The sequence below is a fragment of the Neltuma alba genome, unplaced genomic scaffold (genome assembly GCF_004799145.2).
Source record: "Neltuma alba isolate B1F8T4 unplaced genomic scaffold, ASM479914v2 tig00013204_pilon, whole genome shotgun sequence".
Taxonomy (NCBI): Eukaryota; Viridiplantae; Streptophyta; class Magnoliopsida; order Fabales; family Fabaceae; genus Neltuma; species Neltuma alba.
Genome location: NW_021637509.1, coordinates 218,489 through 231,717, shown reverse-complemented (window position 1 = coordinate 231,717; position 13,229 = coordinate 218,489). Strand labels below are relative to the sequence as shown.

Here is a 13,229-nt window from a genome sequence, read left to right as displayed (position 1 = left end):
GGATTTGGCGCACTTAACTTACTGAGTGTCCGTTTGGATTAGTGGTGAACAACTGTGATTTTAGATAATCGTAAATTTTATAAGTGATACTGACTATAAATGATACTGGTTAATCGTGATTTCTGTTTGGATATTTTTTTTTATAAGTGATTTTAAGAATTGTGATTATGTTTGATTTTTATTTATTAAAATCACTTATGGGTGTATAATTACTAAAAAGGACATGAAATTAATAAAGTTGTTTACATTTTCATAATTATTATATTTAATAATAAATTTTATTAAATATAATTTAATAAATGACATGAATATTTAAATATTATTTATTTTAAAATTATTATTATTTAAAATCACTTACAAAATTTATGTGTAGTACAAATATTAAATAAAAGACCCATATAAATAAAAGATGAACGAAAATATAAAAAAAAATTTGATTAGCAATTTTAGTAACATATATAAGGAAATTGAATCTTCAATCAAAATTATAACTAAGAAATAAAATTTAAAAGAAAACATTTTCATATTGTATTTTTTAAAAAAAAAATAAAATAATTACCATTAGAATGAGGGGTAGATTGGAGAAAATGTAGTTACTGAAAATTCATCGGGATTTTTCAAACGCATAAGCTATCTTTTGTTGCTTATCCTAAAAGTGCGGTGAGAGGATAAAATCACGATTCATCGGGATTCTATAAAAATTATCCAAACACCCTAACCATGCTTCATAAGCACTTATTTGAATTTAAACGGATTTATTTGAGATTCCACCGCTTAACCAAACAGGCTCTGAGTCATGCTTTTTTTTGTTAGGAATAAATGATAAATTCTTGAGGAAAAAAAATGTCATTTGACCGATATTTTATGTGACCATGAATAATAAATTCTTTAATAGTAAATTGCATTCCGAAAAGATATGTGTTGGTAATTTAATTGATCGCACCGCTGGTATGGACTGCGACGTGCGTTTTTCCGTTATTTTCAAAGGTCATCGTCGTCCAGATGACCATCACTGATGCTTAACCACAACAGACAGCTATACTGATCATAAATAAAATGATATTTATATACAGATGGCGTTTGGATTAACTAATTTTAATTTTTCAAATGATTTAGTGTTATAGTATGAGTTTTGCCTCTTAAATGTAAAAGTATTTTTCTTTCATTCCCAAAGCAAGCAATGTAACATAGGCAGTCCACCGTTTTTCCCAAGGCCACTTCTCTTTTTTTTTTTTTTTTAATTGTGAAGGCCTTTTTTGTTTATTGGACATTTCTGTTCTAGGGTCTTTTTTTTCCGTGGAAAACTGAAAATAAATGCGTGGAATATAATTTCCCTAATCACTTTTACCTTCCAAAAAAAAAAGAAAAATTATGAGCATTCATGAGATTTATTAAAATTTAAATGGTGACAAACGGGATATTGTGAATCTTGTTACTAAATTTAGCGACATAAATTAGGTGATCAGTTAGTTAAAAGCAGCGTAAGGTCAAGGAAAGGGGAAAGAAAAATAGAAAAAGTACGGAAAACTTGTCCTGATTTAGAACCAATTTGGTGGGAATCCCATACGAAAAAACACGTATTGACAGTATCTGAAGGGGGGGAAAGACAAGAACAAATTTTCAACAAAATTGGATCTTGCAATGAAAGATGCATAGCAATGAAAATGATGGAGGAAAGATGAACCGCGGATGAACGTGTGATGACATTAAGATCATGAGTGGAGAATGATCTAGACAAGCTGGCAATGATGAAGCTCCTTAGGCAACCTCTACTTGAAGAATGTAGGATGTTGTTTGCATCATTTAAGGATGTTACTGTTATTGTCATTTAATTTCCTATTACTATCGGTTCTACTTATAAAGAGCCTGTTTATAGTATAATTACAAACGAGTTCTTATAGTTAAAATCAGAAATTACATTACAAACGAGCTTTTATGATTACTAGTGTTATTTTTTGTTGATGAGTTTTGTTATCTCAATCTCATTGGCTCGTACTCCAATCCTTCTCACATTATTTTGCTCTTGTATTTCTGGCCAACAATCTCATTTGCTTTGTTCTTATAATCTTATTGGCTTGTATATTCATAGATTCTTCCTATTATCCTCTCTCCGTTTTGCTTATTTTCTAAATTGATTCAAGTGCGAATTCTACTGATATTTCAATTGGATTTTGAGTTGTTGATCCGGTATGTGTCTTTTCATGGATATTTCTGAAAATATTATTCATTTTTCATGGGATTTATACAGGAGAGACAATGAGACACTATGGGTTTGTCAAGTTTTTGAACAATTTAAATGATATTAATTTGATCCTTCATAGCTTTGCCAGTAAGAAAATTGTGACTTGATGCATTTTTAGAGGGTTAAGATATAATAGGAACTATGAAATAATTTTCACTGGTGCCCCAAGACATCTGTCAGTAAGTGCAGGCAGCGGAGGGACGGATGGATTTGCAGGCCAAATCGGTTTGGTCGTTGATTGTGGGAGAAGGGTGGCTTTTTTTTGGGGGGGGGGGGGGAATTGTTGAAGGGTTGGAGGAAAATGAGAGGCAAAAACATTTAGGATAACAAAAAAATAACTAAAGAAGGAAGAAGAAAATGAGGGAGACAATGAGCACTTTACGTCCAAATTTTCATTCGTATGAAAACTTCTTTTTCCCTTGGAGTTTTGATCATGTGAGGAAAAGGGAAGGCTACAATGATAAAGACCACGGAATATATGGGAAATCTTCCACGGGGCCACATGGATCGATAGGATGAAATGTAAAGACATCATTATTAAAGTTTGTTTTTTTTGGGGGGGGGGGGGGGAGAATGAGCTATGTCTCTAAATGTTTCATATGCAAAGATTTTCGGGCAAACCAAAATAAAATTAAATTCCAAGGATAAAAAATTTTGGCGTCAGATTTCAGAAACTAAAACTCGACTGAGTTCAAATTTTAGGATTAACTCTTTAATTATTGTTTTATTATCAATTTCTTTTGTGTTATGAGTATTATTAAGTGTGTATGTTTATCTCCTCTCTTTTTTCAATTTCATTAACTCCCACTAACTACTTTCATTAGGTATTAATTTTTCACTACTCTATTACTCCTGTCTTTAATATTGTGACTCACCTTCCACTCACATTCATGTGATTTATTGTCCACTATGTCATTTAAGTATAAGTGTAACGTATACGTAACACTATGCCTATAAATAAAACATGTCATTGTGAAGTGAAGCAGGTAAAAAAAATATATCATTCTTTTATTTCTTGTCTATATTTTTTTTCTAATCTATTTTCTTTGTTCGTTAATTTTATAACATTACGGTGGTATTAAAAAAAAATTATCATATCATTGATTGGGCCTTCAGCTGGTTGACCTTGAAATCGGAACCACTGAATTTTTTTTGGTTTTCGGATGGGTTTGAAAACATTGGTTTGTACAAAGCCCAAAAACCCTCGTCATATTGGGCTTGGGCAGAAGCAAGCCCCGAAGCCCCATGAGGCTGCTCTTTATATAACAAGCATTTTAGGGTTTTGTTGTTCCTGCACCTCGCGAACGCCAATCGCCCGTTGAGACAGGCACCATGGGGAGGAGTAAGCATCGATCTCTCTCTGAAGAATTCGATATTTCTCAAACGTTCTATTTGATTTCATTTTTCTACAAGGGCTTCCATGTGTTATTTCTCCTTGTAATCTGTTTGCTGCTGATTTCGTGTAGATAGTTCAAATTCATATGGAGTCATATGTGGCTTCATCTGCATTACATTTGCTTTGGTTATGTACATTTCTCATCTATTCCTGCTATTCCACCTGTGCACGTCAAGGTTTTGAATGTCGCACAGATTGGTATCTTTCCTGGGTTCGTCGCATTTACCGAACGAGTTGCTTATGAAATTTTCTGCTGGAAGTTTGATAATTTGGTTAAGTGCCATCGAAAATAGTGGGGTCATTGATTTTTCATAGACCTTACCGTGCGGTTGACATGTTCGAATGTCAGCTGTTTCAATCGGCTTCTTTGGAAGATGAGTTTGCGCATTTCTGCTCGGTCGAGTCTTTATTTAATTTATGTGAGCTGGGGAAGGAATTATTTTGAACGCTGCGTGACCCAATAACTTTGTATCGAAATAGATCTACCAATATTTCAATTGCATTCTTGGTCCTCAACCATTTAAACTACATTTTAGGTGCGTTGGAAATTGTACTTCATGGTTTTCAACCACTGCTGGCTCTCACTACTGATAATATATCAAAATCTATCCACGAAGAGTTTCTATAGTTATTCATGATTGTGATTCTATGCCTCATTACCACTGGATAGTTAATGTCTGTGAGCTTAAATTTTTGAGCTCGTGTGACTTGGTTTTTAGTTTATGATGCTTCAATAACATCCCGATTCATTTCCTTGCACTGCTCATGCTTGTCATGGTCTGTTTATGATGTCTGATAGTCTAATTCCATGATTATCAATTTGCTGTAAATAATAGACACGGTTGTAAAGTAAACTAAATTTCTGATTGTATGGCTAAATGACGCAGGACCAGCAAGGTGCTACAGGCAAATTAAAAACAAACCTTACCCAAAATCACGCTACTGCCGTGGAGTTCCTGATCCTAAGATCAGAATTTACGATGTTGGGATGAAAAAGAAAGGTGTCGATGAGTTTCCTTTCTGCGTCCATCTTGTTAGCTGGGAGAAAGAAAATGTTTCAAGTGAGGCCCTGGAAGCTGCTAGGATTGCATGCAACAAATATATGGCTAAATTCGCCGGAAAGGATGCATTCCACTTGAGGGTTAGGGTACATCCATTCCACGTTCTTAGGATTAACAAGATGCTTTCATGTGCTGGAGCTGATAGGCTCCAAACAGGGATGAGAGGTGCATTTGGAAAGCCCCAAGGAACATGTGCTAGAGTGGCTATTGGTCAGGTCCTTCTTTCTGTTCGCTGCAAGGACAGCAACAGTCATCATGCTCAGGAAGCCCTCCGTCGTGCTAAGTTCAAGTTCCCGGGCCGCCAAAAGATCATTGTTAGCAGAAAATGGTATGCTTGTCTCATTGCCTTTTGTTATGGTGGCATCTGAACTTGAATTGTTGTATAATATATTTAATTTTAGAACAGTCTTGTTTGTGCGGTTCGCTGTTTTCTGTTTCTAATTTGTTTGGAATTTTGACCTTTTTTAAAAAATATATTTGAATTAACTAAATGATTATCTTTTTCTGATGAATTTCTAGATGTGTTTTTAAAGATCCTTTTCGAAAATATTTTGATCTGAGATACAGATATAGAATGATGCCCTGTACCAAATCCGTGAGTCGCTGGATTGGTTGTTAAGCGATTTGATTGGTGAAAGGTGGCAATTGATGTGAAATTTTTTGATTTGAGATGCATAAAAAGAGTAACCCCTCGTATACGTACTAGAGTTAGATTTGACATCTGATGGTTGTCTGGGTCTGCTTTCCTTGTCATGTGGACTACGTGGACGATTTGCATGTTTGGTTCAGCAGTATCATTATTCTTTAAACTTCTTTCTCAGGGGCTTCACCAAATTTAGCCGGACCGACTATGTGAGGTTCAAGTCAGAGAACAGGATTGTGCCGGATGGTGTCAATGCCAAGGTAATGCGAAATATGATTGTTTACTTTACTTGAATGCCAAACGTTGGGGAATGGTCTATTTTTCCCCATTCTGGGAAATGAAATGATTCGTTAGAGCGCAAAACTTTTGAACACGTCCTGTGTTGGAGTAAATAACTGGCAGATGAGGTGTGAAACCGAATTAACACAGTCAGTAATATATTGGAGCTTCTGCTCCTCAGAGTGACAATTTCTATGGTGAATGAGTTTCTTTCCATTTTTAATTTCCTCTGTAATTGGATTATTTGAGATTGGAGCTTACCATTTCCTTCTGCATTTTTCAGCTTCTTGGATGCCATGGACCTTTGGCTAACCGTGAGCCCGGAAGAGCTTTTCTGCACGCAACTGCTTAGGCCGTCTGTTTCATCTTTGAATCAGGATAATTATTAAAGACTGAGTTTTGGTTTCTTATTTGTTATCGTTGCTGCAGCAAACCATGCTAAGAGTTAACTTTTGTTTGTTCGAACTTTCAGTGGAATGAATTCTTTTCAGTGGCATGACTTTAGTTTTGTTTTATTCCAATCCCTTGCGTCAAGACCATCTCATCCTTTTGTTATTTGTCAATCAATTTATTGAGCTAAATTGAATAGGGAAAATCCGAAAATATACTTGTTGAATTTTAAAATTTTAAATTGATAACCATAGTTACTATATGATTATATTTAAAAAAGAAATGTAATATATTTTTGTAGTAATTTTTAATTCAGAATTTTAAATTTTAAAATGTATTTTTTTGAAATTTTTTCAATTGAATGATGTCTATTTACTTATTCAACAAATAAATGTCATCGTGCTGTTGAATTCCTCATTTGATATCGGTTTATATATGTCAGATGTGAGTCAAGCTGCATGATTTGGCAATGCGGCTGGAGATTCAGAGGGTTGTAAATTATAAGAATTATTTTCTGTTGGGTTTTTAATGGACGCAGCTTCCCCCTTTTTTGACCTGGGAATGAATCGAAGCTTCGGCAAAATTAGTTATCGGCGAAGTTTTGTTGCTGATGAATGCGATGGATTGTCTTCCGCCCCGGGGGGGGGGGGAGCCATCGGTTCCTTTTAGGCTTTGACATTTTGGTTGACCTTGATTTGCATTTTGTTATATCGAAACAGTAATTTTGCATTATGAAATATGAACTGAGGATAAGGGAAGAAGACAGGTAACATCTATGAAACATGCAAGGTCCAAACTAGTATTCCAAAATGACTGAAAATTGGTATTCTAAAATGACAGATTTTTTCAGGAGTATTTTGAAATTCTATCTTTTTTTTGTTTTAAAATGACTTCATTTTTCTCAAGCATTTAAGAAAATCCTACTTTTATTGCTTGTCTGAAGCGCCGGCGCTCCGATACCGGCTTGCGGAGTTTGTAGTCGAGGAATTTTCGGTTAACTGGGTTAAGGTAAGGTTAGATTTGTTCCCAGCTTTTTTTTTTTTTTGGGTTAAAGTTTCTGGAATAATATTCAGTCATCGAGCTACTAAAATTTCTAACTAATATAATGTAAAATAATATAACTCCTAAGCTAATAGTAATTTTTACTCAATAAATAATAAAAACAGCTTAACATATAACAAGTTATTTCTGATTTAGTCATTCTATTAAAAACTGGAGTTAATATTTTAAATTGGATGGATAGTTATCTTGTATTATTACATGAGAGCAATTAGATTCTAAAGATTTTTGTGTTATTTCAGTATTTTCGGGTACTGATTTGATCTTGCCCGTTAGAGATTTGCCTGACTTTTTAGGTTTTTTTCCCATGAGATAATCACTCATGACTTTACAGGTTAATTAAAAAATTGTTTAGATGGAAATCAAATCATAATTTTAGAAGTGATTTTACGATATACGAAATAAATATATAAAAAAATTTATCTCTATTTATAAAAAAAATATGTTTAAAAAGACTTCTCTTGATTTCCAAACACCTCCTAAATGAAATTTGATTAAACGAAATAATGTACGACTAAATGACATGAATAAATGATCTTCAACAATGGGGGTTTCTTTATTTTTTTTTTTGGCTCATAAACAATGGGAAGTTAAGCCTTGGAGTACCATGTCCTTGAAGGGAAAGACCAAAAGATCGACTGGTGGTGGTTGGCGGCGGAATTCCATTCCCAATGTCAAGAGCAATCCATGGTCTCCTCCGGCGACGGGACGGGATCAATCACCATCTTCATCGGTTGAGTTCCCCATCTTCAGTATGCAGTCCAGCTCCACAGGATCTATTCTCGATCCCTTTTTCTTCTTCATGTTTGCCCTATCCTTCACGCGCCGACCGTTTGTTCCTTCGTACGCAATCGAAGTTTCTCTCCTCTCATTCATTTGCTGCGAAGCCCACCTCCTCAATTGGGACATTGTCCCGATTTTTATATTCTTCGGAGCAAAATCCTCTTTCTTCTGTGATTCGCGCTTCGCGGAAATACTACGCTTCTTCTAGCCGTACTCCCCAGACATTCTCTTCCAGGAGGTCTGTAATTCCTAAAGAGGGCGACAACTGTGCTGGGTTTCGCTCCTTCTCCTTTAAATCTTCTTATTTGGGTAAAGTCAATGGAGGTTTCGCAAAAAAGGTCATTGATAAGCCAGTGACTGCAGTGCGTTCTGCTTTCTCCCGATACAGTGAGGCCATCGGTTTGCAAGTTGAGGCATTCTTTAAGAGGAATTACCTGTTTCTACTCGGGGCAGCTGGCGTTATGGTTTGTGCGCTGCTCTGGAGGATCATGTTTGGGATTGCAAACGCCTTCATTGGGCTGTCGGAAGGCATGGCTAAGTATGGGTTTCTTGCCCTTTCATCTGCTATCGTTGCTTTTGCTGTAAGTTCTTTTAATTGTCCTATGTATTGTACCTTGTTGAGTTTGTGTTGCCTGAACATTCCTTGCCTTTCTGACTGGATCAGTTCCATTACTAAACGCTTCATATACCTGTTACTTTGGTTTGTCTCGACTAAGATTAGCATTCCTCCTGCATTAGGCATATTAATGTTGTATGATGTCTACAAGCTTTTCCTGAATATGTTAGACAGATTATTGTATTTTGTTCCCACATACAAACTGGACTGGAGCTTCAGAGCATAGATCAGTTTGCAGAGGGATAACACAAACAATATGAAATGTAGCATCCATAGCCTCCCATTAAGCTAATGGTTGGTTCTCCCTTGCCGAACTTTCACTTGGAAAAATGGTTTTCTCCTAAACTTTGCTCCATTGATCGATGGCAGTGATTCTATGTTCATTTCTTTTCTACTTGCATTATGTATATCAGTTATATTTCAAGATTCACTTTCCAGGATTTTCAACTCTGAGACATCGAAGTCTAGGCTACAGAACGCTACTTCTTCAGCTATTTGTTAGAGGTGCTTGTTCATAATGAATATTTAAAATCATGGGATGCTTGCTAGTTGCTGTCATGAAGTGCAGCCCTATGTATACCTGTGATGCCCAGTTGCTGATCTCATGATGTTAGAGTCAAACTGCACTCCTAGTTAGTTTTCCATGCACCCCTTTTGGACTGTTGATCAGCAACATATTCCTTATAGTCACTAGCCAATAGGTTGTGATTATTCCAATCGTAAATTTCTGTGCATAGTGATAGTACACTCCTTAATGTACTTCCTAAGAAAAATTTTGGAACTGTATGTTTGCCACTGTGAATTACTACTGATGGGACTAATCTCTACTTGTTAATAAATCACACGTTAGCTTGTGGATCATCACTAATTATCTTTAGCACTTTGCATTTTCAAGGGCTTGTACATTCGCTCAAGATTCACAATCAACCCTGATAAAGTATATAGAATGGCCATGACAAGACTTAACACTTCTGCTGGGATTCTTGAAGTTATGGGTCCCCCCCTTTCAGGAACTGATTTAAGAGCCTATGTGATGTCAGGAGGTGGGCTGACAATAAAGAAGTTCAAGCCAAGTATTAGGAGCAAGCGATGTTTTCTCATTTTTCCCATAAGAGGTTCTGAGAGGAAGGGTCTAGTAAGTGTTGAAGTCAAGAAAAAGAAGGGCCAGGTAAGCTTTGAAGTGTCCTATTTGATTCTGAAATTACTGCATCTAGCCTGGCTTATATGAATGTGTCATATCTCCCATACTGTCCACACATTGTCTTTCAACATCAAAGTTTGCTACGTGGTCATTGTAACTGGGCATGTTTTGTATCTCCGTGTTCTGGAATTCAACATGACATATCGCTAAAGTATTAAATCCTCTTAAATTGTTGCTGCTTGGTGTATGAAAGGGTTATTTTACTTACGCAAATGGTTGGAATAAATAGGTTGGAAATAGCTAAAACCTAATTGCTTGAATTAGCTTGAAGCAAGAAATAGATTTTTGTCATTGAATACATACACAAGCATGCTTTAAGTATGTATCTTAGGCAACTCCCACAGAATTAAAGACCATGAAATCACTAAGAAGCTACATGTTTGCCCTTTGTTCCTGATTTACACCATTCTTGGGGGCCACAAATTTCTTCAATTCTCTATCTTTTCAGTATATATCTTAGAGATGGTAGAGCGGCAGACTAATGTGGAGGAAAGCTTCTGAAAGCTGAATGACGGAAGCATAGCTAGATTTTTTTTTTAATTTGGTTTCGTTTCTTTTCTTCATTACTTCCTTTTAAAAAAAGAAAAAAAAAGAGCAAGAGGCTTCTGCCACCTAAATTGAAATTAAGCGCAGAACAACTTGGAAACATGATTGATTCAGTACTGGATAGTACTCATCCATTCAAGAGCAACAGACGTATTATGAAACACAACAGCCAAACTGGTAAATACAAAATGCAAAAATAAGGGAAGGAAACCATGTTTAGCATTCAAAGAGAGCTCTTGCCCAGAGAATCCTTCATCAAAATCGTCACACGTACCTACCTGCCTACCTACAAGCAAAGCACTCTCAAAATAACCTTCTGTCTCTTTCGTACTTGTCTAGTTTCCCATAGGTCCATGCCTCAGCAGAAGTATTTATCACCGGGGGTTCTGCTTTCCACCATCCTTCCTCACTCGTCTTCCTCTTGCTCTTCTAGAATACGTTTTCAACCTATTACTTGGGCATCAATGTTCGGGGTTAATTACTACTAGATACTTTAATAATATCGACCTGGAAAACTCATCAGGGTACTCAAAAAGAAGTGGTTGCTGAAGCTATTATTTGGGCCTTTGGACCTTGTATGCTTAAAATATTCCCGCTGCAGGTTCTATGACCAGAATGGGGTCTTGTTTGTGCTCAGCAATATACATCTAGATGCTTCAGAACAGCTGATTTTGATACTGTGTATTATTGCCATAAAAAAATTGAATGCAAGCGTCTTCTGGGTTCCTTTGAAGTCACGTCTATACTTATGGTTTGTCATGTGGCTTAGCCTGAAAATTTGTACCAGAAGTGAAGATATTTATTTGCGGCTTTGTGTGTATAGAACAGAGCTGCCAACTGAATGTACATTGTGGAGACGGACTTCTGCACGCCCCCTTACTCACTGGTTGAGCTGTTTGCTGTTTGTAGAACCTGTACTTTCCGCTTGGTGAATTCACTGGTCCTTTTCCATGACACAAAAAAAGTCAGCTCTAGTGCTCTCAGTTTCCAGAACTCTGCCATAGTATCGTTTCTCTTGTAACCCAAAATCTGTGAAGGATAATCACAAACGTTTTTTTTTTTTGTGTCTGCATCCCCCCCCCCAAAAAAAACTTTATTATTTCTTTGGCCAAAAACTTGTCCTTTAAATTAGTTATGGAAATTTTCCAAGAACTAAAAGAAACGGGAAGTGAAAAACTTATGCAGCCTTTGCTGTAATCTATCTATGCAGTATGATATGAAGTTATTGGCTGTCGATGTTCCCATGGCTTCAGGCCCAGACCAGCGGTTGTTTTTGATCGGGGATGAAGAAGAATACAAAGTTGGCGGGGGACTGATATCACAGCTTAGAGATCCTGTAGTGAAAGCAATGGCGGCAACCAAAGAATTTGATGATCTTGACCTGATTGAAGAAGAGGAAGATGCTGAAAGAGAACGTCAGGAGGCTGAAAGAAAGCAACGTGAAGAAATTGAAAAGCTGGAAAGCAGTGGCCCTCAGCAATAGTTCCTAATTTCTGGTTTTAATTTATTGATTTGTTATCTAAGTTTGTTTGAAGGATGCTGAGGCTTCAGTTGTCTGAGCTGCATTATTGTGGTTTATAACACATTTTTTTTGTTGAGTTTCAAGCTAGGTAAGTTCACAACATCCTGTACCGCAAATTGCCAATTTTATCCGAACCAAAGTTGAGAAAATAAAGCATACAGGTACTGAGGTGCACAATAAAGGTTTTGACGTTTGACCCAAGTGTTTTAACCTTTATGAATGGTCGTTACTGTTTTAGACTTTAGTGTTGTTCCACACAGCGATGGCCTATGCATTTCCAAATAGAGATGTCCAGTTTCTTATTTTGTTGAAAAGCGTGTGTTATCTCTGTAACGTCAGCATGATAGTTGCTGACAAGCTGTGACAGCCCACCTTGCCCTTAGAGATGCCATGAGTGAAGAAGGATCTCGAGGTTGGTTTGTGACAATAACTACGTTCTTGCTTAATTGACAAGTCTCCACCCAATTGACCCCACATTCACTCTGAGAAATTTGCCGACTTTTTAAATGGCACTTCTGCTCAACCTATGTTTTTCCTACTTGTCTGCATGGGCTATCTCCCGATCAACGTTCAATGTCTCTCTCTTTCTCTCAGGTTCATTAGCGACCGGTTTTGAAGAAGACAACCAACCAAGCATCAAGAGAACGAACCAATGCCCAATGGACGGTGTGAGATTTTGGCAACTAGGCCCAGTTGCGAGTTCCTCCTTCAGAAATCCAAGTTAGGTTTGACCAAAAACACAAAAAATCCAAAATGAAGGTGTGTCTTTTTGCTGAGTTTAGTTAGATTGATGATGATGTGCCCGCCACGTCATATCATGACTCCTTTCAATCCATGTGCGGAACATTATGACAGGTTCGATGTTGAATATGAAATCAAAACAAACAATGATGTCTGTCATTTTTCTCCTCTCTGAATCTGAAATTACTTTGACCAAAGGTTCTAGCTTCATCATACCCCATTTGGCTCCTACCGATGTTTTGAGGATTTGGCGCGCAACTTCCAGGAACTCCTCATCCTAGCTCTCGGCTCGGTAGGCTTGTTCACAAAATGCTCACGTATAATACTACTGGAGGTAGAGAAAAGGAATATTATTTGAAAAGTGCACAACTGTATAAGGAGGAGCGAGGGAGTGGCCTTTTTGAGTGGTGGAAGTTTGAGCTTACAGACAACAGTACAATTCCTTGTATTGTTTTCATCAATGTTGCGTGGAATTTGGTGTCTGCAGTGTGGTTTCAGTGTTCAAGAGCAAGGGGTGGACAGGACAACACTAATGGATGTGGTATGGTACTTGGTAGTTAAAAAGGCTTTGTTGTTAAACTCACTCATTATTCATCATTGCTGTCATTGAAAGTTATGAAGAACAATTATTTCCGGATTCATAACCAATCCAGTCTGGTATCAATGTCATTTAGCTAACTTTCACTCTCTCTTTCTCGCTTTGTGCAATCTGACCTGTGAAGGACATCAAAAGTCAGCCGCTGATATATT

General features: G+C 36.8%; 2 protein-coding genes across 2 annotated transcripts; both read left to right on the top strand.

The window, feature by feature from the left end:
* The first annotated feature begins 3,528 nt into the window (after positions 1-3,528).
* LOC114735355 (60S ribosomal protein L10) lies at positions 3,529-6,142 on the top strand. Its single transcript, XM_028923044.1, has 4 exons — positions 3,529-3,584; positions 4,526-5,027; positions 5,521-5,602; positions 5,905-6,142. Exons 1-4 carry the CDS (start codon positions 3,575-3,577, stop codon positions 5,971-5,973), a joined length of 663 nt encoding a protein of 220 aa, XP_028778877.1. The 5' UTR covers positions 3,529-3,574; the 3' UTR covers positions 5,974-6,142.
* Positions 6,143-7,666: 1,524 nt separating this feature from the next.
* Positions 7,667-11,935, top strand: LOC114735354 (uncharacterized). The gene is made up of 3 exons (XM_028923043.1): positions 7,667-8,434; positions 9,365-9,637; positions 11,427-11,935. Exons 1-3 carry the CDS (start codon positions 7,742-7,744, stop codon positions 11,697-11,699), a joined length of 1,239 nt encoding a protein of 412 aa, XP_028778876.1. The 5' UTR covers positions 7,667-7,741; the 3' UTR covers positions 11,700-11,935.
* The last annotated feature ends 1,294 nt before the right edge of the window (positions 11,936-13,229 follow it).